This window comes from Astatotilapia calliptera, chromosome 20 (assembly GCF_964374335.1).
Source record: "Astatotilapia calliptera chromosome 20, fAstCal68.1, whole genome shotgun sequence".
Taxonomy (NCBI): domain Eukaryota; kingdom Metazoa; phylum Chordata; class Actinopteri; order Cichliformes; family Cichlidae; genus Astatotilapia; species Astatotilapia calliptera.
In genome coordinates, this window is record NC_137441.1 from 34,358,768 (window position 1) to 34,385,759 (window position 26,992).

Consider the following 26,992-nt stretch of genomic DNA (forward strand, 5'->3'; position numbering starts at 1 on the left):
TCACAGGCTCTGTATGAGGCTAAATTTGGAGAGCTTCAGAGAAGGTCATATAATATTTATGCCTACACGTTGCTGTAATAGCATTATGTAAAGCAACGTGTGCTCTGTTTGTCTGAATTTCCTGGATCTCATGTTAGATTGTTTGTTTTGCTTTTATTAATGGTCCCCTAAATATAGACTTTTATTGACTTTTCACATGCTGGGCTCTGTTCTGTAGATGTGGATCTGCCTCTACCAGATGTGCAGCTTTCCCCGAGCCGCAGTGCCGACCCTAGCCCCAGTCCTGAGGCCCCGGGCCCCTCCACCTCTTCAGCCTCCAGACACCATCGTTCACACCGCAGCGGAGGCGCCAGGGACGAGCGCTACAGATCAGGTATGCAGCACAAAATTCACTACAAAAGCACACAGGTACAGTTGGGGTCAAAAGTTTACATCACGGAGTTTACCTTTAAATAGTTTCTTTGATTTGGAATGAAGGTACAACAAGAGTGGAATGAATGCAAACAATTCAAGTCATTGTTTTAACTTTAATTGTTAAAACAATTATAGAATTTCATTTATTTGGGAGCTATATCCTCACAAACTTTCAACGGGGTTTAACGTTGGCGCGCTAATGGCATAACCTGGTGCTCCAGCAATTTCCACTTCATGGCAGGCGCGAGCCTCGGTGGTTCCTGGGTTGTTCCTAAACATCCTTATCATCTGAGGGTGACAGAAATTTCTCCAAGAGACCTTATCAACCTCTGTAAATCTATAATTCTCCTTGGATATAATCACTGAGTTAGTTGGATTTTTTCATTGTCCAGAGAATTGATCATGATCACTAACCTGAAGTTCACAGGTTTTGTCCTTGTTGTTTTTCTCACTCGGGTTATTCTCTATTCTATATTTATGTAGACATCCATACAGAAGCTGTCCAGGCAGCACTGGCCAAACATAAAGAGGAGAAAATGGCTCTTCCCATGCCAACCAAGAGGCGCTCAGCCTTTGTCCAGTCTCCCATAGATACCTGCACACCTCCAGGTAAGCTTGGTTCCACCCACTCTGAGATCAGATGGTTGCTGGTGATTGTAGCTCCTAAAAAATACCCTCACCAAAACATTAAAAGTTATTGAATTATAATTTCTTTCACGTTTTCTCTTACTCTTAGACACATCTTCTGCATCAGAGGATGAAGGCTCACTGCGCAGAAAGGCAGCACTCAGCGCAGCACTAGCTCAGACCCTGCAGAGCCCCGACTACTGGATCAACCGCTCCGTCCAAAGCTCTTCCACATCCTCATCTGCTTCCTCCACCCTCTCCCATGGAGAGCCCAAGAGTCAGCCCCAGCCCCAGCCTCAGCCTGCTGCTTCCTTGTTAGCTGACGTGCTAGCCCACACACGCATTGGTAAACTGTCCTGGTGGAGAACTCCCAGCGTTGATCCATAAATCTCAGTGATGGTGTCACTGCCATTGATGATGCTATTTTTCTCCGCCCTAACAGAAAACAGTGTCCCCCCAGATGTGACGTCCTCTGCTTCTCAAGACAGAGGGTCCAGGGTGGATCTTCCCCCAGCAGTCAGGGGCATGAGCCGTGGACAGAGCCGCTCCAGCATGCTGGATACTGCTGACGGTACACTCACTTAAGCCAGAATGTGTGTTAACGTCTGGCTGTGGTACAAATATGTATAAAGTTTTATGTGGGGAGAAAAACCTCTAAAGTATTCTTCATTTTCTGAAATATTTGGAATCTGGGTGACTGTCTTTTGGTTCTTTCCTCATTTCAAGCAGTTCAGTCATTTTGGTATTCTAATCATGACATCGGACGATGTTTTACTGTTTTGCATTGACTGTGTGGTTCAAAGCATTGCAGTGAGAAAAGTGATTGAATGTGTTCCAATCAACATACAATCTACCCATGTTCATCCTCGATCACCTTCAACATCATCCTCATGTCACTGTGTGGTGAATGCTGCTAACGACCGATATTTTGTGTTCTTTCTTTTGGGTCCATTAATCCTGTCCCTGTCTTGACTTTGATTTAAAAAAGGAAAAAGAAAAGGTAATATACATCGAACCTGGGGAAGGGGAGGGATGCCGAAGAGGCCCCAAGTAGCTTGCTTTCCATCCTGATATCTACCTCTCTTTACGTTTGTCTCATGCTGTAGGTGTAGAAGTAGAAATCTTCCTTTATAGTATTTTCCTGAAAGAATTGTCCACTCTGTGTCTCCTTGTGTGCAAATTTCCCTTTCAAATTTTTCCTGCTGCTGATTCTGTTCCTGACTGTGCTAGTGCGTAGGTTACTGCCTGTGTGAGCGAGAGAGCGTGTGTTAAAGTAGAGATTCATGTTTGAATAAACTTGCATGTGTGGGTGTCTGCGTGTCATTGTTTGTTTGCATATGTTGGTGACGGCGGCTGCTCTCGGTGTTTGTCCAGGCGTGCCTGTCAGCAGCAGGGTGTCCACTAAGATCCAGCAGCTGTTGAACACACTCAAACGACCCAAAAGACCGCCGCTCAGCGAATTCTTCCTCGATGACTCTGAGGAAATCGTAGAAGGTGTGGCACATAACACAATATGTCATGCTTGATTTTCACCGTTGTGTGTACTGCAGCACAGAAATCCTCTTGGTTGTTTTGAAAAGGGTTTTCACTTCTTTAGGAAGTCACCCAGAGTGTTGTGACACCACAGTGTTACAGCGTTACACCCAGTACTCACAGTTTCTTGCTTGCCGATTCTCATGCCTAGTTCCCCAACCGGACCCCAACACCCCGAAGCCTGAGGGACGTCAAATCATCCCAGTGAAGGGGGAGCCCCTTGGGGTGGTCAGTAACTGGCCTCCTGCCCTGCAGGCTGCCCTTGCCCGCTGGGGGGCCACTCAGGCCAAGAGCCCTGCCCTCACTGCCCTGGACATCACTGGCAAACCACTCTACACACTCACATATGGTGAGCGACACGTTGCCTCGTAGGAATATTAAAGTCGATTTTGAGCACAAATATGGGTGTCTGTATTGTTGTGTCCACTCTATAAATGTCAGGTATATTTTTTGCATATGAGCTGGATCAAAGGAAGAAATATTTGTTGGCCCGAGTAGAACAACTCCCACATTACATTGCCTCCAGTGTGGACCCATAGTGGGTTGGGAAGTTAAGCGATCATGGAACAGTTATGCAACAATAATACACAGCAATTTAACAGCAAGAAATCTGGCCTGTGGAAAACAAGATGACATTTTTCTTTTCTTTTTTTTCTTTTCTTTTTTAACCTGTATAGGTAAACTGTGGAGTCGCAGTCTGAAACTGGCCTATACCCTTCTGAATAAACTGGGCACAAAGACTGAGCCTGTCCTTCAACCTGGAGATCGAGTAAGAGTTTGTCAGTCATTTCTTCCTAAGTAAATTGTAAAGTAGCACGACGAGGAAAATCATTTCCTCTGCTTCTTAGGTGGCGTTGGTGTATCCAAACAGTGATCCTGGCATGTTCTGGGTGGCCTTTTATGGCTGTCTGTTAGCTGAAGTCATCCCTGTGCCTATTGAGGTGCCGCTGTCCCGACAGGTAAATATACCTGTTTTCATAGCAGTTCTTCTGTGGGATTTCTGAAAAATGCTCCACATGTTTAGGACCAAATGCATGGTTTATGATAATGAGAGCCTCACCAGTATATTATTATTATTATTATTATTATTTCTTTTAGTTGTCACAGTTTTGTCTGCTTGCCTGTCCTTGTGAGTTGAAGTTTCCTGACCTAAGCCTCTTTTCATAGGATGCAGGGAGCCAGCAGATTGGCTTCCTGTTGGGCAGCTGTGGTGTGAGTTTGGCGTTGACCAGTGAGGTGTGTCTCAAAGGGCTGCCCAAGACACAAAATGGAGAGATCATCCAGTTCAAAGGTCAGCAAGACTAAACTGCCTCTGCTAATGCTGCTGGCTCATCAGGAATCATCTCTGGATGCTTTCATTTTATTGCAAAATTAGTGTAATTAGTGCAGCTTTTTTCCTAATGACAGCTGTAATAGTTTTTGTGTGCTCCATGCTCTTTGTGTCTGCGTGTTGCAGGTTGGCCAAGGATGAAATGGGTAGTGACCGACACTAAGTACCTGACCAAACCATCCAAAGACTGGCAGCCTCACATTCCCACTGCCAACACAGACACTGCCTACATAGAGGTAGGCAGTTCAATGCATTTCTAATTTCTGCATTCTAATTTAGATTCAGTTTATCTTTAGTAAACTGTTATATATTCAATTATGTATCTTCTGTAACTCGCACACTATTATTTGACTCTGATGTTAATTTTGACACATTGTTGACATCTGTGTGTTTGTCTGTGTGTTTGTTTCTCGCTGAAGTACAAAGCGAGTAAGGAGGGAACAGTGATGGGAGTCGCTGTGTCCAAGATCGCCATGCTGACTCACTGTCAAGCTTTGACACAAGCCTGTAACTACTGTGAAGGTCAGAGACTATAAAACACTGCATGTAACTTTGTGGACTTGAAGCTGGTGAACGCACTCATTTGCTCATGTGTTTTCTATCTTAGGGGAGACACTGGTCAATGTGTTGGACTGTAAGAAAGATATGGGCTTGTGGCATGGCGTCTTAACGGTGAGACTGGATGTTTCTGCTGCTGACTAGATGCCCTTTATTTGGTGTGTGGTACAGTATGTTATTGACACTGTTGGTTTTTATATATTTTTTCCTTCCCTGCAGAGTGTCATGAACAGAATTCACACCATTACTGTGCCATATGCTGTCATGAAGGCCTGTCCCATGTCCTGGGTGCAAAGGGTTCACATTCACAAAGGTTGAGCCAAATGTTCTTTCTTTTATACTCCATATTCTTATAATTTTACTATGTTTGCTTAGTTAATAAGCAAACAATATTAATAAGACAGAGTATTTTACAGACTGCTAGGATAATAATAATGTTAGAAAAAAAGTTTTAATAAGAAAACAGTAGAGAAATGATGCTTAAGGGCTTTTTCTTACCCTCTCATAGCACGTGTGGCCTTGGTGAAGTGCCGTGACCTCCATTGGGCCATGATGGCCCATAAAGAACAGAAAGACATCAACTTGTCTTCAATACGCATGCTTATAGTAGCTGATGGAGCCAACCCATGTGAGTAACTAATGTAATAAACAGTCACTATACATGGCCATTTTAAAATGTTGTGCTGTGGGTTTAAGCTGCTTTTACCTACTTTTGTTAATGTTTTCACCCTTTGTTTACCTTCAGGGTCTGTGTCCTCGTGTGATGCTTTCCTGAATGTGTTCCAGTCTCATGGTCTGAAGCCTGAGGTCATCTGTCCGTGTGCCACCTCTCCCGAGGCCCTGACTGTGGCCATCCGCAGGTACAACGTGAACCACACAAGCAAAGAGATAAACAGAGAGACATGTGCTTTTCACACATACAGGGATAAATTTGTTCATCTCTGTGAGAACAAAATTTATACAGTTAAATTTAACCGAGACGTCCTTTATTGAAAATGCATGAAATCTGTAAATATTCATAGGGATGCAGCAATTACTCGCAAATAGTATGGGTCATGAAAATGGAAAAATACACTTTTCAGAATAAAAAGTTAAAAGCATGTACATTTTTTTTACCTTGTACAGGCCAGGTGCGCGAGGTGCTCCGCTGCCAGCCAGGGCCATCCTGTCCATGGGCGGGCTGAGCCACGGAGTGATCCGGGTGAACACAGAAGACAAGAACTCTGCTCTGACTGTACAGGATGTGGGTCACATTATGCCTGGAGGTTAGCCACAACTGTTAGGTGTAATTGGCAGTGCAGAAGTGCAGCAGCTGTCACATCTTTACTGTACATTCTGACTGTATGGCCTTTTTTTTAGAATACAGAAGCTCAAGTCTACATAATTCTAATGTTTTGACCTGTTTTTGTTTGTTTCAGCTCTGATGTGCATTGTGAAGCCAGAGGGATCTCCTCAGCTGTGCAAGACGGACGAGATAGGAGAGATCGTGATCAACTCACGTGCTGGAGGCACCATGTACTACGGCCTACCGGGTGTCACCAAAAACACATTTGAGGTCTGTCACAGGTTTAATGTTGTCACACAAATTACAGCTTTGTACCAACATTTACTTTTAAAATGGTAAATGTTGATGGCTTAAAAAGGTACAACATGCTGTGGCTTTTGAATTAGTGGAATGAGACATGATATGAAGTTTACATCAGTCTCCGTACGTCCCCTCTCTGCTATAATGAGCTCCGTCCCTTCTTGTTTGACCTTGTGTATTTAAAATATGGACTCATGGAAAAGGAGTACTAGTTTTAAATTACCCACTAGATGGAGCCACAGACGTCACTGAATAATTGCTTTATTTCTATTTCCTTATTTACTAATAAAATGCTTTATAGACTTCATGGTTTAAATATTGTCCCATTATTTTTATTAATAGAACCCACTAAGTGTTTCTTTTGGCTTATACTATGTTGTACTACTACAACTGCAGTATTTTGGGGTATGCAGTATATTTACCCTTGAAATGCAATCTGTGCTGTGTTTATGACACTTGTCTCTCTCATCTGTGCTAATTTCTAGGTGATTCCAGTAAATCAAGCCGGAGCGCCCGTTGGAGAAATTCCCTTCACTCGAACTGGCCTGCTTGGATTCGTGGGACCGGTAGGTTGCTCATGCACAATTACAGTAGTTCCAGTACTCTGCAATTGGGATGTCTGTGCTGAGTTAAATATGTCTGCTCCACAGGGGAGTCTGGTATTTGTTGTGGGAAAGATTGAGGGGCTCCTGATGGTGAGCGGGCGACGGCACAATGCAGACGACCTGGTGGCCACGGCGCTAGCAGTGGAGCCGGTCAAAACAGTTTACAGGGGGAGGTGAGACACTGACAGGCCGCTGTGAACCACAGTGAGGTTTCACTGTGCTCCCAGCGTGTGTGTTCATGCATTACATTACTTCATAATGCACACTGAGTAAGAATGTTCTAGCGACGCACACATGTGAGCAGGGATAATTTAGTGATATTTAATTGGTAATTAGTAAAAATCCCTTCAGCATCCTGCAGCTTCTGCTGGTTTCTTTGTCTAGCTGTGTGTTTGCACTCACTTCTCTGTTGGCATCTGTGCAGGATCGCAGTGTTTTCTGTGACGGTGTTTTATGATGAGAGGATAGTGATTGTGGCAGAGCAGAGGCCCGATGCCAGTGAAGAAGACAGCTTCCAGTGGATGAGTCGAGTGCTGCAGGTGAATCACACATCTGCTCATATCATCTTGATTAATATTATGTTATTCTGTATTAACGTGTACTTGATGCATGTTCCATCTTTAGGCCATTGACAGTATCCACCAGGTTGGCCTGTACTGTCTCGCGCTCGTCCCAGCCAACACCCTCCCAAAGACGCCTCTGGGAGGCATCCACATCTGTGAAACCAAGCAGAACTTTTTGGAGGGAAACCTTCACCCCTGTAATATCCTCATGTGCCCACACACCTGTGTTACAAACCTGCCCAAGCCCCGGCAGAAACAGCCAGGTGGGTTGTCTTAGACATTATGGAATCATGCTTGTATACAATATAAAGCTGTAGCATGAAGAGGGAGCTAGAAATAATGAGGATGTGCCATCAGCTGGCAGTTGAAAGTTTGTCGTTGTGTAACCGACTCTTGATTGTTTCTGATTTCCTCAGTGGACGTTGGTCCAGCTTCTATGCTGGTTGGCAACTTGGTGGCAGGGAAACGGATCGCCCAGGCTATAGGGAGAGAGCTGGGCGTGGTGGAGGACCAGGATCTCATTCGAAAGGTACTGCCACACAGACCAAACTCCACTGATTTCATATATATGAGGTCTAGTAGTGGATTTGGCAGAGTGCAGCACAGTTTTTCACCAGTTTAGTTTGTAGGAATTTGAATTGCCTTAATATCTAAAGGAGTCAGTGTCTATGATGTGTACAACACCTGCACAGTGAGACCATTAATAAAAGATTTGCACGCTATAGCAAAACTGCAATGGTTGCTTTATAGATGGCAGAAGATTAATGAGCAAGTGTTTTGTTCAGATTGCTGTATTGACATTATTATAAGCTTGAACTTGTTTGGATTTTGGATAAAAAAAAAATGCTTATTTAATGTAGTAACTGGAAAATTATCAAATTCTTTAATCATTTTAATGTCATACAAACCTGTTCAAATTAAGCTGGTAAGGTAAACTGATGTGTAAACATGCCATGAATGCAGGTTTAATGAGATGAGCCTGCGTCTGTCAGGCAGTATGACTGCTGATGCCTTATCCTAAATCTCTGTTGTTGTTCTGCCTTTACTTTGCTTGGGTTGGGCTTTAGCTCTGTATGTGGCCCACCATGATGGTAAGGCTCTAGTCTGGCCTCCCCTCCCCCCTGCATCCCTCCCACCCGCCTCTTTGCTCATGCTGCTTCTGTCAGTCAGCTGTGATAACCTGACGGCCACCAGGTACAGCTTAGCCCGGCGAGATGACCGTGCAGGCTAGCTTCCTTGTCCAGCAGAGGTCCACACATTAAAACTAATATACAGCAGCACATTACAAATGAGGTCACATCCTACATTCATCCGGGCCTTATTTAATAGTCCCACGTCGCCATCTTATTTTAAGCCTGGAGTTGGCCAGCAGCCTGCTGCAGCTTTGCCAGACCAAAAAGTCAGCAATGAATTAAAAGACATTGATCTCCTCTGAGTGAGAAGAAGTTTCTTATCTTTTACAAAATGTGCAAGTGCAAGGCTTAAGCAATTATAATCTGTCACTTAGCATATATAACTGCAGAAGATGTTCTAATAATATACTGTGATGCACTATACGTATATCCTGCGCATTAGTACGAATTAGAATATTAGAAGTATTTTGACGTGCACCTCTGCTTCCTGTGTTCACTGTGACGCTCCCACGTGCAGCATGGCTTTATGAGTTGCCAGGGCAGCTGGTCTGCATGATGTGACTCCTCACTCATTGTTGACCAGAGCACGACGCACAAACGATTACTTTTCCAGTGTCTGACGGTGCGATACTGCTGAATATCCCTGTACGTCTAGCTGGTGTTATCTTTACTTGTTTTTTTTAATGTTTGTTTTTTACGTGCTTCCTAGTGGTCACCTGGCTTCTGTCTTGTAAAGGGATTCTTTACTTTCAGGTCCTGTCCTTGTGTGTCTGGTGCACTGCTTCCTCGGCTTTTTGACACCACAGATTGAGATGCTAATGACATTAATATATTAATAGTTCTATTAATACTCATTTATGTAACTGCGTAAATCTTGTGAAGTGCCTTTATTTAAGAAACAGCATTCTGAGGGACTAGCAGAAACTTTTTGTTTTTAATCAAAGTTGTCATGACCCCTTTGTTTTTCAAGGCCCACAGATTGTGAGCTTGTGGCTCCAGTTTGCCTCCTTCCTGGTGCAGATGGTCCCAGCATGACCTTTCACAACTTAAAAAACCCAAATACTCTGGACACCTCTGTGCTCCTGTTGCGTCACACTGTGTCCTTGACGTACTTTAAAGTGTTTTCTGTTTAAAATGAACAAATCTGTCACAGAGAGGACTGATTATATATTTATTTGTTATTTTGAAGACAGGCTTTAAAATATTTTTCTCTTTAATCACTTTCAAATAAGTTATTATTTGCCAACAGTGCCGCTTTGTGTAATTATATCTGTGCATTAAAACATTGTTTGTGTGTTTAATCATCCATCTGTGATGCGTATGTAATGAGCGATTCCTTTCTTTGCCTTTTCAGCACCAGTTCTTGTCTGAAGCCCTGCAGTGGAGAGCCCAAATGGACCCTGACCATGTTTTATACGTGCTGCTCAATGCTAAGGTAGGCTAAACATGAGCATACAGTAAACATAAGAAACGTGCGCATACGTGGCGTGCACCATTACCTTTCTTTTACCTCGGAAATGGTGCCACTCTGTAAATGGTGATCCATTTTGTTGTATGAGATCATCTGTACCAGCACTGTTTTTGCTCTAGGGGGTAGCAGTGTGCACAGCAACTTGTGCTCAGCTACACAAGAGAGCAGAGAAAATCACAGCTACCCTGATGGAGAGAGGAGGTCTCAACACAGGAGACAACGTGGTGCTGCTTTATCCCCCGGGTATGCACGCCGTTATTATACGTTTCAACTCTTCCTAGTTTTTCATATCAAATAATATGTAAAAGTGCTGTTGTTTAATGTAGTATTTTAACGGCGTCGTAGTTCAACCAGGTTCCCGTCTCCTCCTCCTGCAGGTATCGACCTGATAGCCGCCTTCTATGGCTGTCTCTACGCGGGGGTCATCCCTGTGACTGTGAGGCCGCCCCACCCACAGAATCTGGCTGCTACTCTCCCCACTGTCCGCATGATCATTGACGTGAGTGCACTTCACCACAGCTTTTTTTTTTTACTCGAGTATTTCCACAGTATAATGGAGTAATGTATGTGGAATTATTTGAGTACATTGAGTAGTATTTAAACTGTTTTTGTACTTATTCTACACTCATTTTTCATTTTCAGTTTAATTTTTTTTCACTTAATTTTGTAATGATTTATCCAAAACTAGTAGTTCACAATGAGAACACAGTTCTGTGAGTCTTCTCTAATGCAAATACATCATTTTTCTTTGTTTTTGTTTTTAAGTGATCCACAATCACAGCTAGGGTTCCTTATTCCCAATTTCCCTGAAAATCGAGCTGTTTGAATAGACAGACAAACAGCAACGGAGACAAAAGCACAGTTATGACATTGCACTGTCCATACTGGATCACTTTCATGTACTGAAATATGCATCGCTGACCTTAAAACAAATATGAAGCTTTTTTAGCCGCCACTTTAATAAACTATCACATCAACGGAAGTGCCCTTCACTAATGAAATGAATACTTCTGTTGGCCACTATAACTGATTTCCCTGAGGCAAAGCAAATGAAATTGGGCTTTACTTTGGAGATCAATGAAATATCAATAACTGAATGCTTCACATTAATCTGTGGCTCTAAACGACCGCGTCTGTGCTCTGTGTTGTGTGCCACAGGTGAGCAAAGCAGCCTGCATCCTCACCACACAGCCTCTCATGAGGATCCTCAGGTCCAGGGAGGCGGCTGCCAGCGTCAATGTCAAAACGTGGCCCACGATCATTGATACAGGTGACTGAATTAGGAAAGCCTTTAGAGTAACGTGCAGCAGCTGGGTGTCGCTGCGTTTGTGCACGTATTTAGATGCTAGCAGGTTTGGCTTGAAATAGACACTGTTTGTGCTTTGACTAACTTCAGACATGTACAGTACGTTTCAGTTATTTTAAGCTCTCATTTCTGAAGATAAGAGTGTTGCAGTGAGTTAAAAGTAAAAGTATGGATTTTTAATATGTGCATTGAAAGGATAAAATTACACGTGAAATGATATCACCTTCCCTTTCAACCAGACTATTATCAGACTGTAGCATTAAGAGCAAGATGTATTAGCAAGAAGTATTTGATTTATTTTGTCCAATAAAGACATAACATAAATTCACTTCGCTCGCATTACAGATGATCTTCCAAGAAAGCGGCCTCCACACATCTACAAACCTCCTACAGCTGAGATGCTAGCCTATCTGGACTTCAGTGTGTCCACCACAGGCATGCTGACTGGAGTCAAGGTAGATTACTCCCACAAATCCTGTACATACTCCAAAAATAATAATAACAAACAAACAGAAATGACTGTGATTTCATTTTTTTTTTTTTTTTAATATGAATTTCTCTAGCCAGAAAATGTTTAATTTTCTGCTTCTGTGTCTTCTCTTGGATGTTTGACCTTCACCCAGCTGGTCTAGTTCAGTGTATTGACAACAGAATTATGACACAGAGATTAAATATTTTCATATTTACACAGACATGGCCAAAAATATTTGGTAGTTGCACAAATTGTCTATTTAACATACTTTGTTTGTTTTTATGATATAGTGAAGGACATTTGTGCAGTTAAAATGACATTCAAATTTTTTTATTGGTTAATAAATCAAATTTATGCCTACAGTCAGTATTTACAGTGTGCTGACATTTTGGGATGCTGACTGTCCGTCTCCTAAGCTGATTCACTCCTGCCTCATTGGTATTGAGGTTGTTTGTGGGCTTCTGCTTATTCACGCACTTTTTTAGGGCTGACCATAGATTCTTGATCGCATGAACATCTGGGGAATTTCCTGGCTGTGGCTCTGAAATGTTAATTTGATGATCTCAGAGCCACTAAGTTATCACTTTTGCCTTGAGACGTGGTGCTGGAGACATCCATCATGCTGGAAAATGCACAAAGCATTAAAGTGCTCCTTTGGTGGAGGAAGAAGTTATTCTTTGAGGAAGCTTTTAGTGTGGTCAGGCAGAAGCCCACAAAACTGCAGTCAGCTTTGAGCATTGCTAAAGCGGGAATTGGCCCAGAAGCTGATGTCCAACTTGCCACAGAGAACAGCAGAACTTATTAGAAGAAGGACCTCTAAACACTGTTTGCATAAATCTGATTTATTTGCCAATAAAAGTTGTTGAAATTTCTTATGATTGTTTTTCACTGTATCGTAGAAATGAAAAGAAAAACTTGTGCGATTTGCCAAATCTTTAGTACGAGCCTGTTGATTTTATGAGGTTAAAAGACATGTAAGAAATGGTTAATTTAGATCAGATTTTATATACAACAGAGGAGTGGAGATATTGAAGGTATATGAGTTTAAATACCTGAGGGTAAACCATGCAAAGCAAGAAAGAGCGGTGAAGATGAGAGTGCAGGCAGGGTAGAGTGGGTGGAGATGACACTGAATAATTACGCACACCCCACTTTGCAGCTATTTATTTGTAAAAACTGTTTGGAATCATTTATGATTTTCGTTCCACTTCTCAGGTGTGCACCACTTTGTGTTGGTCTTTCACCTGGAATTCCAATAAAATTGATTCATGTTTGTGGCTGTAATGTGACAAAATGTGGAAAAGTTCAAGGGGGACGAATACTTTTGCAAGCCCCTGCATATGAGAGGGGAGGATGCTAGAGAATAGGGTGAGATGGAGAAAGATGTTCTGCTGTGGTGACCCCTAGAACGAGCAGCTGAAAGAAGAATACACATTTTTAACTCTAACATGCTACCTGTTCTAATGGTCATCAAACTACGTCTTTATTGATACATATTGAGGTATTAAAATCATACTAATGAGGTGAAGTTTAATGGAGTGAGTCTGGTGGATTTCTTAAAAGTTTCTCTGCTTCTTCAGATGTCTCACGCTGCGGTCAGCACTCTGTGCCGCTCCATTAAACTGCAGTGTGAGCTCTACTCCTCACGCCAAGTAGCCATCTGCCTGGACCCATACTGTGGCCTGGGCTTCGTCCTGTGGTGCCTCTCCAGGTAATTCCAACACAAACATAAAGACAGAATGCCATTATTCTTGTAACACACAGCTTTGCTGTTGCTGACAGTTTTCTCTCGTTTCCAGTGTTTACTCAGGTCACCAGTCCATCCTTATCCCTCCCCTGGAGCTGGAGAGCTCGCTGCCTGTGTGGCTGAGCACGCTCAGTCAGTACAAGATCAGAGACACCTTTTGCTCGTATTCTGTCATGGAGCTCTGCACCAAAGGCCTGGGCACCCAGACGGAGATGCTGAAGGTCACAAACACACTCACATAATCTCCCAGATGTGGTTCCTCCTCTCAGATTACCGTGCTGTCATTTCTGTTGTTACTCTGACAAACAACACAGTGATAAATTACTTTATGACAGAAAATATTACTGCTGTGAAGCAGAGTAATAAACACCTGTCTCAGGCTTAAAAAATGATTCACCTATTCATTCAGACAGATCACCTGCCAGCGAGCTAGCATGCTAATTAAGTAGATTGTATGTTTACAGCGTTATGGGCCTTACATGTATCATATCTGTTTTAAAATCACTATCTGTCTCTGTCTGTGCTCATCTTCATTTTATCCTTTATCTTTCCTCATTCGGTTTTCCTTCTGCTTTGGATGAAAATGTTCAGTAATGCAGAGTCCATGTTTGCGTCAAGCTACCGTCTACACCTGTTAAAAGTGAGTGACCTTTAGCCGCTCGTGTCTGCAGGCGCGCGGTCTGAACCTGTCGTGCGTGCGGAGCTGTGTGGTGATAGCAGAGGAGCGTCCTCGCCTCGCTCTCACGCAGTCCTTCTCCAAGCTCTTCAAAGACCTCGGCCTTTCACCTCGCGCCGTCAGCACCGCCTTTGGCTCGAGGGTCAACCTAGCCATCTGCCTTCAGGTTGGTTTCGCAAATATGCAGTCTTATGAGGACATTTTGACCCAAATCAGGCTTTTTTTTTGGTTCTGCTCAACAAAAATAAAAAACCATGTCATCTGAGCTGCACAAGGAGATGTACTGAATGTTAATAACTTATGATAATAACTTATTCATGTTCTGTAAGCTAAAAAACTTTATTTTTAATGTATTACCCCCCCGTGTCACTAGGGCACTGCTGGACCAGACCCCTCCACTGTCTATGTTGACATGAAGTCCCTGCGTCACGACAGGTAAGGCTGAAGACTCTCATAAAGCAGCACAAAGGCAACCACATTAGTCACGTGGTGCAGCTGGTGGACAACAACAGAAAGACTGACAGGCTTGTCTTTTCTGTGTCCCTCAGGGTGAGGCTAGTGGAAAGAGGAGCGCCACAGAGTCTTCCACTCATGGAGTCGGGCACTGTAAGTATTGATCACTGACTGGTAAAACTCACTTATGTGATGCTCACTGTGGCCACAGAACCAGAGCACTAAAAGAGTTGGTTAAAGGAGTCTTAAAGTGAAATTCTCCTCTCATTTCCTTCTCGAAGATCCTACCAGGAGTGAGAGTCATCATAGTCAACCCAGAGACCAGAGGCCCACTGGGGGACTCGCATCTTGGTGAGGTGAGTGCGCAAACATGTGCCACAAACCGTCCGATTTCACTGGCACGGAGTAAAAGAGGGCGACAGTGAAAAGATTTATTTTATGTTGATTTTTAGTCAAATTTCTCTCTTCTTGTCAAAATTTAGCAGCCAAAGTAATTCAGAAAGTCTTTTTTTTTTTTTTTGTGCAGATTTGGGTGAACAGCCCACACAATGCCAGTGGCTACTACACCATTTATGGGGAGGAGAGCCTGCAGGCAGACCACTTCAACACCAGGCTCAGCTTTGGGGAGCCCCAAACTCTGTGGGCCAGGACCAGTTACTTGGGTTTCATCAAGAGAACAGAGCTGCTGGATGCAAGTGGAGGTGAGAGGACATTTGATATTTGGTGACATTGTAATAATGTAATAATGACTTGGAGAAGCAATTGGTGTTGAACCCTTTAAAATGTAAATGCTTGGTTGTACTGAAAGTTCTCATCACAAATGCATCACAACATTGGACCCTAATCTACAGGTTGCACAGTTGTAGCCAGATCTTTAAAACAAGACACTTTATATTGTTGGAACTGTAAATAATCAAATAGTTTTGTCCCCGCCACAGATCGCCATGATGCCTTGTTTGTGGTGGGATCCCTGGATGAAACGCTGGAGTTGAGGGGGCTGCGTTATCACCCCATCGACATCGAGACGTCCGTGTCCCGCGCCCACCGCAGCATCGCAGAGAGGTAAGGAGCAGCAGATGTGCACTTAACGTGGCGTTGTTGATCCTCGTAGCGAACAGTAGCAGAAACCTGAACTTTTCCCACTTCTCGCTTCGCAGTGCCGTGTTTACATGGACCAACCTGCTGGTGGTGGTGGCGGAGCTTAGCGGCTCGGAGCAGGAGGCCTTGGACCTGGTGCCACTCGTCACCAACGTGGTCCTGGAGGAGCACCACCTCATCGTCGGAGTGGTGGTCATCGTGGACCCGGGGGTGATCCCCATCAACTCCCGGGGAGAGAAGCAGAGGATGCATCTACGAGACTCCTTCCTGGCTGACCAACTGGACCCCATCTACGTGGCCTACAACATGTGAACACCCTTCACCAACTGATGCAGAAACCTGAGCCAGGCTCCGAGAACAGACAACGAGGGAGAAGGACTTTGGGGACGTGTACAGTAGCAGCCCCGAAGTTAAAACCTCAGACACACTCATTGGAAATGCCAAACGGCGTGGGAACGCGAGAAACGACTCAAGTACTGTAACGACAACATGCTTCCCTCTCAGAAACTGTTCTGTCTTTACTTCCACCTGCTCGATTGCTGCAGTCCAGGTTCACTGAGATTTCTACTGTGGGGCCTGACACTTTCTCTGCTCCTGAAAGGTAGATGCACGTGTCGACTGGGAGAAATCCCATCATCCTTTTTTTTCTGCACCCACCTCTCCCTCGTCAATCAAACTCATGTTTTTAGGATATTTTAATTACTCCCAGAAAGAGAAGAATGGAATTCTCCCCTCATTTTTCTATCCTTTTGCTTTCCTCCTGAACCATGCATGCTCATGTGTCAGATTTTTCAGTTTTTTTTTAAACCCGTCTAATCTTGAAGGTGCACTGGAACTTCTCCCCTTGCACTTTACGTCCTCGCACCTCGATTTCCTGTCTCCTGCCTCCCCCACCCCTCATGCCTGCTGCTGTCAAAAAGAGCAAATCCACATCAGTATTAAAAGCGCCACAAGCAAGCACAGCCCACAGCGGGCAGTCCTGACACAATTGCCCACCAGGTGCACAGTGGCGTCCACTTTCCATCACACGCGATGTTTGCTGGCAGACTTAGTGTCGACAATGACGAAACAAAAAAATATCTTAAAAAAATGCTTGAATTACTTGTTGGTGTGGGAAAAGAAAGACTTCATGAACCCGAGTAGTAAAGATGAAACAGATTCTTCATCTTCGGTGTGAGTAGGAGTCGGTGGGGTAGATAGCTCGTATGATTGTGATAGTACTAATCTATTTTTAAAAAGCGCCAATTTCCAGAACAACTTTCGAAACTATAGTCTGTGTTTAGGTGTGCATGCCAGCTGGGAGTGCAGGTGACGTCTACATGCGGGCTCGAAACAAAACGAAAACAAGCTTCGCGAGCCAAGGATTCTCACAGCAGTTATTTCGCTGCCTATGCTGAATGTTCAGGCTTTGTCACAGTTTTTGTGCCTCTCATGTAAAAGCATTCACAGCCTCCCGGCGCTCAACAAGAGCTGCTCTTAAAGAGGAAATAAGTACCCGGTGTTAATGAGGGAGACCAAGAATGTTCTGAAGTTATTCCCAGACAACCTTCTGTTTCTCTTCTCCTTTTAACCCATCTTTGCAGTTAACTCTCTTTACTCTTTATCTGTCAGCTAAAATGTTGTAAAGAAATAAATACGTGTGACTATAAATGACAGCACTGTTTGTGTTGTACAAATGTAGCTATAGCCAGTATAGATGAGCGTTTGGTTCATCTAAAGGTTTTGTTTTTTAAGGAAATATCTTGAGAACGTTGGTGTCTCTGTGTGAATGTGTAGTTTTTCTCACCGGGTATTTATTTTCTTTACAAAAATCTCACAAAGTAACATCAACAAACTTTTGTGACTTCACCCATGAGAAGAACTAACCGGAAGTGATTTGAAATTTGTCCGATCACACCTTCAATGTGGTCTCCTTGTGCACCCCAGAACAGCTAATGCACCTCTCACTGGTGCGTTAGACTGAACACATTTCAGACTGGATTTAGTTTTGCTGAAGAGGAAAACACCTCAGGGATACAAATCTGGCACAGCAAGTGCAACAGGGAGGCTTTACAGTAGAATTTGGCCTGGATCCTGTGGACTCATGAGCTGAAAACTATTGTTTGTTCTTTGGGTTGTACATGACAACCAGCTTGCTCAGTCTGACAGTTTTGCAGGGACATTTTTGTAACCTTAGGAAAGTAGGAGAGATAGCAAAGGCCAATTTAATCTTGCAGCTGAGCTCCAGCATCACCCGACATGCATGGGGAACTTCCAGGGAGAGATTCAAATTAGAAAGTTGAGGGAAGTTTTTAAGGTTTTCTTTTCGTGGGTGAAGTCGCCAAATTTCTTTATAAAGTCAAATGTTTAGCTCTAATGTGGCTTTAATGTGATGTTAATACATCAGAGGCTTAATCTGGAGTTTGGCACTCTAGGCTCTGAAAACCATAGCAGACCAAAAAACCGCTAAACAAAATTTAAGGTCCAACTTCTCTGTGTTCAAGGGCCGTTTTGTTCGGCTTCGCCTGGCTTGGTCTGAGGTTCTGAAGTGAGCTGCTAGCTTTCAGTCTGTGTGTAGTTTTCCACCTTATATCAAAGAACGTGTTTCATTTAGTGTCACAGCTGATTAGATAAATGTAGAAAATCTGAAGGCAAGTCGGTGCCTTTTACCATGGTGACATTTACGATAATGGACCATTGAATTTAAAAAAAAAAAAAAAAGCAAAACAAAGAAATCAAGAATGAGGAGCTTTGCCTTATTAAACCTGTGGAACTTCTGTACTTTTATTGCTTATTTAAAGAACTGTTTCACCGAATCTAAGCGAGAAATCGGAAACCAGTTTGTAGCTCAAAACTCACACATACATTTTAAAAAAAAGAAGGTTTTTTTTAAGAGGAAGGCTGGTGTTTTATGTTCATGCTCATACCTTTCTGATTTTAACATAACCGTCATCACTCAGACCCATTAATTCTGAATGTGGGCAACACTTAAAAAAAAAAGAAAGAAAATGAACTGGGAACAATCCGCAACAAACCTGTGATTCAAAAGATTTTTTAAAAATTGCAGAACCCTCCTTTAAAAAGTGAAGTAATAAAGATGTCTGTATACTGTATTTTAGAGGTCAAATACTGTATTACTGGTGTTAATGTGTACATGAAAATGAATCTGTAGATAAAAAAAAACAAAACAAAAAAACTTGACTTGATCTTTCATACTTGACAGCATTTTCTGCATTGTTATTATTTTAAGGTTACCACATCGCAAGCAACAAAAACGGTTTCAGTGGGCAGGAACAAACGTGCACTTTCCCAATATCATTTTATGTGTGTGTGTGAGTGTGTGTGCGCGCGTGTGTTCAGCAGTGATATTTGGCTTCTATGGTGCAACAAGTTTTGTCTTTTGTAAGAATTTTCCCAAAATGGTAAACCTGTTATTTTGTTTTTTTTATTTCTTCTGTTTTTTTTTAATGTCGCCTCCACTGTATTTTTACTCTTTCCATCCAAAATTGGAATTTTAATATATTTTCTAGGGATTTCATCAATATTTTCCTGATGCAATCTTTATCTGCAAGCAGCTGGTTTGATGTAGGAGCGGCTTTGTCGCGCGTCGATTAAACCACTTTTCAATCGGTGACCGACACCGACGGCGTGTGTGCGTGCCAGTGAAATTGGAGTCACGCGTCTTCTGAGGTTTCTGAGGCTGCTGTGTGATTATTGCTTTGTCGCTACTGTTTCACTCTGACAAGTTTTAATAAAGTTTTATAATTTCATGTTGGCCTTCAAGCCTTTTCAATAGACATTGGTGCTATTCAATAAGGGAAAGTTGACAGTTTTGTTCTCCAGTGTCATTACAAGAAGATGCCCTTTTGTGTGAAACCAAGTCATTCTTTTTCCATGCCAACATGTCTTCAGTCACTCCATACTTGCATCATCATCGGTTCGGGATCTGATGGACAATGCGCTCTGAATATATAGAGTTTTCATATTGTGTTGTGACGAATGGCGAACATTTCAAACCTCCAAAGTTATCCTAAGCACAAAATGTAAATGTACCTGCGAGGTAATGAAATTAGGATCTTTTACTCGTACACGCAAACGCAAAACCCCACAAACTCAAGGGCCCACAATGTATACCTCAGCAACTGTCTGTTCACTATGCATCGTCGAGCTGCAGCAAAGACATTCTCAACTGGTTAATGGTGCGATAACTTCTAACAACAACAACAACATGTCTTACTTGACAAAAACACTGTCACTCTGTCATTGGATGTGTTTCATGTCAAATAATAAAAAAATTGCTTTGTCAGACTTGTCTTGTACTTCTTCTTTTCTCATCTATCTGCAACCAGCTGCTGTTACAAGAAAGAAAATGGCATCTTCCCTCCAGCAGGTGTCAGTGTTTCTGCTCTGTGTGTTTGTGTTGGGGGTGTTAAGATGCCACACTTCAGTTTTGCTTAGCGTTTCTTACAAATATTCACATCTAATAAAATAAGATATTTCTTTACTTGAACCAACAGATAGTTAATAGTTGATTGATGATCAACTAATTGCAACAAAGGTCCTGTCAAACCACTTTATATTCTACGGTAAAGTCCCGACAATATATAAGGGAAATTCCAATAATCGCACGACTTCCTACTGGCAAACATTTGGCGACAGTGGGAAGGAAAAACTCCCTTTTAACAGGAAGAAACCTCTGGTTGGCTCAGGGAAGGGCAGATTTCTGCTACGCCCGTTTGGGAGTGAGGGGCAGGGGGAGCGATAAAACCACACTGTGGAAGAGAGCCAGAGATTGATAATAAGTCATGATTAAATGCAGAGTGGAGAACACAAAGAAAGCGAAAAAGAAACAATGCATCATGGGAAGACCCCAGCAGTCTAGGCCTGTTGCAGTGTAACAAAGTAGTATCAGAAAGGAAGAAGCTGTGTATTTAGTTACTTTTTTTTTTTATTCATTTATTTTTTTATATATATTAATGCAAGAATAATTCGATTTCTGAAACAGACTAATTTAGTTTTATTTGACACTGGAAATGTGTTTCTTAAAAGAAAAGCTTTCTTAAAAACACCATCTAGAAACTCTAGATCAGGCTAATCAGTTAAAATCAGGCTGTTAATACATTTATATAATCACCTACAGACATGCCATTAATCCAGGAATTAAACTTAAGCCTTTTAACATCTTAATACAATCTGTTGCTCTTAATAAAGTTTTTTTCTGGATGTTTTAAAGCTTTTATTAGGAAAAAAAGGGAAACTTCTGGTCTTCCTAATAAATAAAAGCTCTGACATCTTTTTTGTACCCACTCAGGAGTTTAAAAGCTCTTCTCTCTTCTGCTGAGTGCCTTAAAAACTCTATGAGATAATCTAAGCAAGCTAAGTTGTTGTGGAAATGTCGCCAATAAAGTGAATTCCAAGGAAGCAGCTGCCTTTCAGTCATATTACAGCTTTCGTATTTCTAATGGACTCGTCTCTCCAAAGGAAACAACTCCTTGCAGCAGAGAAATAAAAACCATCCATTATTAGCACGTCTTAACCCTCCTTCTATTACTGATAACAAAAGCAACGTGTTAGAAAATGTGAGCTCATTTTAAGACGAAGCACATGTCATCACATACATGTGTCTCTGTCTGTATTTACATGCTGTACAAAGAAAATTAATAAACACAGATATCATGTGAAACAATCAGAGCGTTTCTGGCTTGACAACAAGTTACACCATCACTCCAAAGTAAGCTGCTGAATAAGAAATGTGGCTCTCCTGTGCCTTTAAAAAAGCTCTGACAGCTCTAGCAGGGTTGTTGTTATGAACTGTATATGAAAAAATAAGCGTGTGGCGTTCAGAGCTGTTTGCTTTAGTTTGGATGTTTATTGCTGCCAGTCTGGATGTTTCAGAGCAGCGTCAAAGCAGCAGCGAGCAGAGCTGCGATGACTCCCGTGCTCGCTCTGTGGACAGATGCTGCTACCGCTGTCTGACTCGCAGTCAGCCACTTTGAAAAAATGCTGACTCGTGCGTACACCCCAGGCTTGAGAGGAAGTCCACACTCGTCTCCGAAGCTCGTCACGCCAACCTGATAAAACCTATCCTGATTCTCGCTGTAGCACTGCAGCGGGCCCCCGCTGTCACCCTGAAGCAGACACAAACAGCGTGAAGTTTTCTTTCAACCAGCCCGTAGTGACTTAATAAAAAACAAAAACAAAACCCAAGGATCAGCACCTGACAGGAATCGGCTGCTCCGCTCTCCAGTCCTGCGCAGATCATCTTCTCAGTGATGATGCCGTTATACCAGGTGACCCGGTTACATGTTTGTCTGTCGATGAGCTCCACCTCAGCTTCCTGCAGTTTGTTCGTCAGCGGGCCTGCAGTTCACACACCAAAGATGCTTTGAAAAAACTTTATTAATATATGTGACGTAATGTGAGAGTGACATTTAAAAACAGAGGAAAATAATCATGCTTTCAGTATCTACATGATATAATATATTCAAAAACAGGTCACTAGCAGCCCATTGTGACTCAGTTGTAGATTAGACTGTGATAGCCACACTTGTGCGACCTGCCCTAGAAATGACAATTTTCCACATCTGTTGCGCTGAGTGACCGCCCAACTCGAAGCTGATGTGCCACCTTATTTGCGAGGCCCTGTAATCTGGTCAACAAATGCCTTGCGCAGCATGAACACCTGATTTGACAACTCTGCACTTCTCAGGTTTCAGAGTGCATCCCAGTGATCTCCATATGGCGTTTCACTGATTCTTTCTTTCTATTCAGTGTGATCTTTTCTGTTTCCAGGAGTTGTTGTAGAGATATAAGAGCCTGACCTGATACCCGACTTTTCCTAGTTTTCTTGAGTGCTTTCTATGGCTCATCCATTGAAATGGATATACACAGCCGAGCTCTAACTGGGACTTGAAGTTGTGTTAAAGAGGTTCTAAAACTGTTCCTTTCATCACTCAGTGGTGTCCTTCATATCTCCTGTCAGATGTCACATCATGTGGATACCACAGTTTGCCTTCAGTGCAGCAAACAAGCCTTGGGAGTCGTTCTTATCTGACAGAATCTGCAATTCTTCTCCTTCTTTTTGTAGCATCAGGAACTCCAAGTGTTTCTTTCTTCTTTCTTTCTGCGTTTTGGTCTTTACTGTGAGGAAGGCTGGTTCTGACTTTCTAGAAGTTTCTGGATTTCTACACAATCCTCTGAAAACCAGCCGGCTGTATTTTGAGTAGCAGCCTTCAAGATCTCAAGATGTTCTTGAGAATCTTCAAGAGCCAGTTCAACTGCCCTGGCAAATCTTTTTGGTAATCAGCACATGCCAGCTTCACAACATCAAGTTTTCTAGTTTTCATCTTATGAGGTAGGCTTCAAGGCTAAGACAAGCTCAGCAACGTGCATTATCTCTGTTGATAAGAACTTATGTAAGGCAGCATTGCAAGCCACATAATAGTCAAGTAGATGTTGAGTTCACTTGCCAGTGGAGTTCATTTCACCTTTACTAAAATTTCTCATCGTTCTCTTTGTAAACTTTTCCTGCTCTCACATTAAACTTCCAGAGGATGAGAAGTTTGTCTGATGCACTGATGACTTCTAAAACCGGACATACAGATAATACAGCTGCAGCTGCAGACAGGAAAGTACTGCAGAGGGTCATCAACACAGCCCAGAAGATCACTGGCTGCTCTCTGCCCAGCCTCGAGGTCACTGCAAACTCTCGGTACCTCAGCAGAGCTGGCAATATCATCAAGGACCACTCTCACCCCAGCAACCAACTGTTTGAACTATTACCGTCAGGCCGACGGTACAGATCACATAAAACCAGGACAAACAGATTCAGGGATAGCTTCTTTCCCAGAGCTATCACCGTAGTAAATAAGCACAAAAACAATTGAACCTATTCCATACCGTCACTGTCATTATATTATGCTGCTATTCATACTGTCATTATATTAATGCTGCTATCCTGTATATATTGTACATACTATTGTTTGAGTACTTACGATTGTTTTTTTTTTGTACTTTTTATATTTTACATTTATATTTATTATTGAAACTTGCACCAAGGGAGTGGCACTCCAATTTCGTTGTACTCTGTACAATGATAATAAAGGCTATTCTATTCTACAGCTGCAAATACTTCAGAACCCCTTCACTTTTTGCATGCTTTGGTTGACATCAATAAACTCAGCTATTTCAATCATTTTCTTAACCTTTCATCTGACTTGTGTTGCCAGGAGCTGCCAGAGCCCACATTCAGATGTGTTAATAAAAGATAAAAAGATCAGTAGTAAATCTGTTTCTCTACCTGATAAATGTGTAAAATTGAAGAAAACGTTCTGCTATCTCACTCTCCTATTTCCTATTTACAAAAACAACAAACAGGTTTTATTAATTTTCCAAAATGTTCTTTTGTTGAACTAAAATTTCTATGGTAGAAAATGGAAAACAAACTTTTTTGTCATTTACTTGTTTATCTATTACTTAGCTCCTTTGATATAGTATAAATGGGTGTGGCTGTTGGTCTTTGTCAGCATGTAAAGTTGTAAAACTTATAAAAATAAGTTTAAAAGTCCAAAATTTTTAAATTCACTTTTTCCAAAAATGTAAAATGGGCCATATTGGCTCCAATTTTGCCCCCCAGACCTTATGTTTGACATCCCTGCCCTAAACTAAATACTAATTTTTCTTATTTTAAAATAGTAACTCAGGCCTTTCCCACCTTTGTAATATGTGCTTCCCCATCCACTGACGAAGCAGTGGCTGAGGTTGAGCATGGCCTCGTGGATCACATCACCAGGAAGGCAAATAGGCTGGATGTAGTTGGTGAACTTAAAGGGCGAGCTGAGCAGCAACAGCGTCACATCGTTATCGGATGTGAAAATGTTGTAACCATCGTGCATTTTCACTCCCCTGATGGAGCGGACCTGGGCGTAATTTCCTGGAGAAGATAGCGTATTTAGTCCTGCCACCACACGAAAATAGCTCAGGCCGATCCGTCTGGACACAAAAGAAAAGAGTGTAAAAAAAACCAAACATATACATATACGTCAGCGTTTACCTTCACGCCAATAACGTTGCGGTAAAGACCCCCCCCTTGTGCAAAGTGCCCTAACTGTTACTTTTAAGGGACTCACAGGTGGTGGTAGAAGCAGTGTGTGGCAGTGAGCACCCAGACGCTGCTGAGGAGAGTGCCACCACAGTGGTGTCTGTATTGGATCTGGATGCTGACCTGCCATGGCCACGCCCCCTCGGGAGCCTCCCGGCCACCCACGATCCGAGAAGCACCTGGAGGACCAAAAAGAGGCCGTTCCCCACAACCTAATAAAGATTAAAAAAAAGGTTTTAAGTTGACTTGTACGTAAACTTTAAATGTGTTTCTCATTTTAATGTGAAAAACACATTAAAGCTCCTTTCTAGTGTTACTCACCACTCAAACAGGTCATATTGGTCGTAGTCTCACAATAATATTGTAGTTTGTAGGTAGACGCTTTAACATATTAGGATACTATTACCATATAATGATAATAGCATTAACCTTAATTACTTGGACATTACTTGGATACTAGTAATATCGCCTTAACTGGATTATTGAGAGGGATCCAACATTAACTTTCTGGGGTAATAACCTGCTATTTTTATACTGTTACCTGCTTGTTTCTTCCTGTTCACCCCCCTATTACCACATTCTTGCCGAGCTGTACTAAAAAGTGCTACCGAATATTTTTCAAATCGCAACAGACATCCAAAATAGCCAATGATTATATAGGTTTTGGTGACAGCAGTCGTGATAGAAACCAAACGAATATATATAAAATATAAAAATTTGAATAAAGTAGTATTAGTTGTTTTTGTCTGCTTTTGTGATAACACATAATAGTGGGTGAATGGTTTAATTTTTCTTAAAGTGCAAAACTGCGGGTGATGTGCTAATTAATCTTTCTGTTAGTAAAGAAACAAAGAAAGTACATTTTCAGCGAGGAAGTGAACTGAGTGTATCACTGAGACTTCATCATATCATAACACAAATAAAATGTTTATCAGGTAAAGTGCTGAGTCACAGTCAGCACATGGACCCAGTAAAGTTAGCTGCTCAATATTAGCCAAAAAGCTGAACTGAGACACCTGTTTAAAACAAAACAAAACAAAACTTATATTAGTTCATTAGAAAATTAGAAAAATTCACCTAAATAACACTGGGTTAAATATGTACACTTGGGTTTTAAGGGGTATTTATTATTTTCTTCTTTTTTTTGGGTTGTATGGAAGCCCCAAACGCAATTTCATTGTTCTTGACAATGACAATAAATAAATAAATACTAAATACTAAACACTCGGGTCCAAGAAAGAGGGGCTTTGCTAAAAAACAACAACAACAAAAACGCCAAAACCCCCCCGCAAAACAGGATCTGAAGTTACTGATAATCAAAAACTGGCTGAATACTTTACTAAAAAGTGGAGGAAAAGAAGAAATAACACTAAAACTTCTGCAGGTACTCACTCTTCTGTGGCGAAGTGGATAATGCGGTCAAATAGCAGACGTTCAGACACAGGAGAAAACCTTTTAACTCCATTTAGTTTCAACTCTTTTCCTTCATTAATGTAAATATAAATATATATGTGTGTATTTTTGATCGCAAACAGAAACTGTTCCGACCACCGATGACGTCAGGTGCACGTTCAGCTCTTTTGATCTGCGTAAAAAAAGTTTTAACGGAAAAGCAGCTACTCTACAGAAACGTGAAAGCTCTTGATATATTTTGAGGCTCCGTTTGCATTGATTCACACGCGAGCTCGCGCATTACGTAACAGCAAAAAGACAGAGGGCAGGTTACCGGATTAAGAGCTGCCTATTTGCATTTAAATTTGTGCTATTAAAGGGCGAAGTGCTGGAGGAGGCCTGTAAGTGAAAACAGTCATTTGGAGATGAGGTGCTCGGCTTAAATAATATATTTGCAAGTATGTGACGATAAGTGAACAAGTGTTTATAACACTGAACATGTGAGAAAGAGAAACAATTAAGGCGTTAGTTGTGTGTTCGCGCGCGCGTGTGCGTAACTGTCTTTTCATTCACTCATCAGCTTTAATGTCTTTCAAGAAACTATTATTTTCTTCCCATATCTCAGACATGTAGTGGCCTCCCCTATTTGAATGCCTACACATGATAAATTCCTGCATTACACACACATTACACACACACTGCACACACACAGTGCTCACACAGTGAGCCAATGCGTTTTGTCAGAAAAACCTTGAGCGTGTTTTCTGCGCACAGTCTCTCACCATGGATCATCCCTGATCCTGTGCTGTGAGGCGCTCACTGGGGGGGTTTGGAGTCTGCGGGCCTAAATGACCTTTACGATTTTACGAAACGCGCTCTCCGACACTCCCTCACATTCTGCTGAGAGTCATCAATTATGCAGGAAAACCGCTCGCGCTGAGGGGGAAGGT

General features: G+C 42.2%; 2 protein-coding genes across 2 annotated transcripts in view; one reads left to right on the forward strand and one right to left on the reverse strand.

Annotated features, from left to right (window-relative positions):
* Window positions 1-19,856, forward strand: part of dip2ba (DIP2 acetate--CoA ligase B (putative)a) — a 48,127-nt gene extending 28,271 nt beyond the window's left edge. Inside the window, exons 3-38 of the mRNA XM_026153337.2 lie at window positions 218-373; window positions 898-1,023; window positions 1,151-1,387; window positions 1,484-1,612; window positions 2,416-2,535; window positions 2,726-2,923; window positions 3,252-3,343; window positions 3,423-3,533; window positions 3,742-3,865; window positions 4,031-4,140; window positions 4,324-4,426; window positions 4,512-4,576; window positions 4,682-4,775; window positions 4,971-5,090; window positions 5,208-5,322; window positions 5,588-5,727; window positions 5,881-6,017; window positions 6,533-6,613; window positions 6,698-6,825; window positions 7,077-7,191; window positions 7,277-7,478; window positions 7,632-7,744; window positions 9,703-9,783; window positions 9,939-10,062; window positions 10,197-10,318; window positions 10,978-11,089; window positions 11,471-11,580; window positions 13,178-13,308; window positions 13,397-13,565; window positions 14,016-14,186; window positions 14,394-14,455; window positions 14,569-14,626; window positions 14,755-14,829; window positions 15,000-15,174; window positions 15,412-15,535; window positions 15,631-19,856. Coding sequence (XP_026009122.1) covers window positions 218-373; window positions 898-1,023; window positions 1,151-1,387; window positions 1,484-1,612; window positions 2,416-2,535; window positions 2,726-2,923; window positions 3,252-3,343; window positions 3,423-3,533; window positions 3,742-3,865; window positions 4,031-4,140; window positions 4,324-4,426; window positions 4,512-4,576; window positions 4,682-4,775; window positions 4,971-5,090; window positions 5,208-5,322; window positions 5,588-5,727; window positions 5,881-6,017; window positions 6,533-6,613; window positions 6,698-6,825; window positions 7,077-7,191; window positions 7,277-7,478; window positions 7,632-7,744; window positions 9,703-9,783; window positions 9,939-10,062; window positions 10,197-10,318; window positions 10,978-11,089; window positions 11,471-11,580; window positions 13,178-13,308; window positions 13,397-13,565; window positions 14,016-14,186; window positions 14,394-14,455; window positions 14,569-14,626; window positions 14,755-14,829; window positions 15,000-15,174; window positions 15,412-15,535; window positions 15,631-15,883 — 4,583 coding nt within the window. The 3' untranslated portion in view covers window positions 15,884-19,856. The remainder of the gene's footprint in view (window positions 1-217; window positions 374-897; window positions 1,024-1,150; window positions 1,388-1,483; window positions 1,613-2,415; window positions 2,536-2,725; window positions 2,924-3,251; window positions 3,344-3,422; window positions 3,534-3,741; window positions 3,866-4,030; window positions 4,141-4,323; window positions 4,427-4,511; window positions 4,577-4,681; window positions 4,776-4,970; window positions 5,091-5,207; window positions 5,323-5,587; window positions 5,728-5,880; window positions 6,018-6,532; window positions 6,614-6,697; window positions 6,826-7,076; window positions 7,192-7,276; window positions 7,479-7,631; window positions 7,745-9,702; window positions 9,784-9,938; window positions 10,063-10,196; window positions 10,319-10,977; window positions 11,090-11,470; window positions 11,581-13,177; window positions 13,309-13,396; window positions 13,566-14,015; window positions 14,187-14,393; window positions 14,456-14,568; window positions 14,627-14,754; window positions 14,830-14,999; window positions 15,175-15,411; window positions 15,536-15,630) is intronic.
* Window positions 19,857-20,234: 378 nt separating this feature from the next.
* On the reverse strand, window positions 20,235-26,232 carry LOC113012796 (transmembrane protease serine 12). Its single transcript, XM_026153114.2, has 5 exons — window positions 26,043-26,232; window positions 24,679-24,862; window positions 24,264-24,541; window positions 21,768-21,910; window positions 20,235-21,678 (listed from the first exon to the last, which is right to left on the reverse strand). The coding sequence occupies exons 1-5, from the start codon at window positions 26,113-26,115 to the stop codon at window positions 21,442-21,444; spliced, it is 915 nt and encodes a 304-aa protein (XP_026008899.2). The 5' UTR covers window positions 26,116-26,232; the 3' UTR covers window positions 20,235-21,441.
* Between the last annotated feature and the right edge of the window lie 760 nt (window positions 26,233-26,992).

Excerpts from the sequence above, each read along its gene's own strand:
- LOC113012796 (XM_026153114.2), bottom strand. The coding sequence starts at position 26,115 with ATGGAGTTAAAAGGTTTTCTCCTGTGTCTGAACGTCTGCTATTTGACC. Across the intron at positions 24,863-26,042 it reads ATCCACTTCGCCACAGAAGA|GTTGTGGGGAACGGCCTCTT; the intron begins GTGAGTACCTGC and ends AATCTTTATTAG. Across the intron at positions 21,911-24,263 it reads GGGAAGCACATATTACAAAG|GCCCGCTGACGAACAAACTG; the intron begins GTGGGAAAGGCC and ends TGTGAACTGCAG.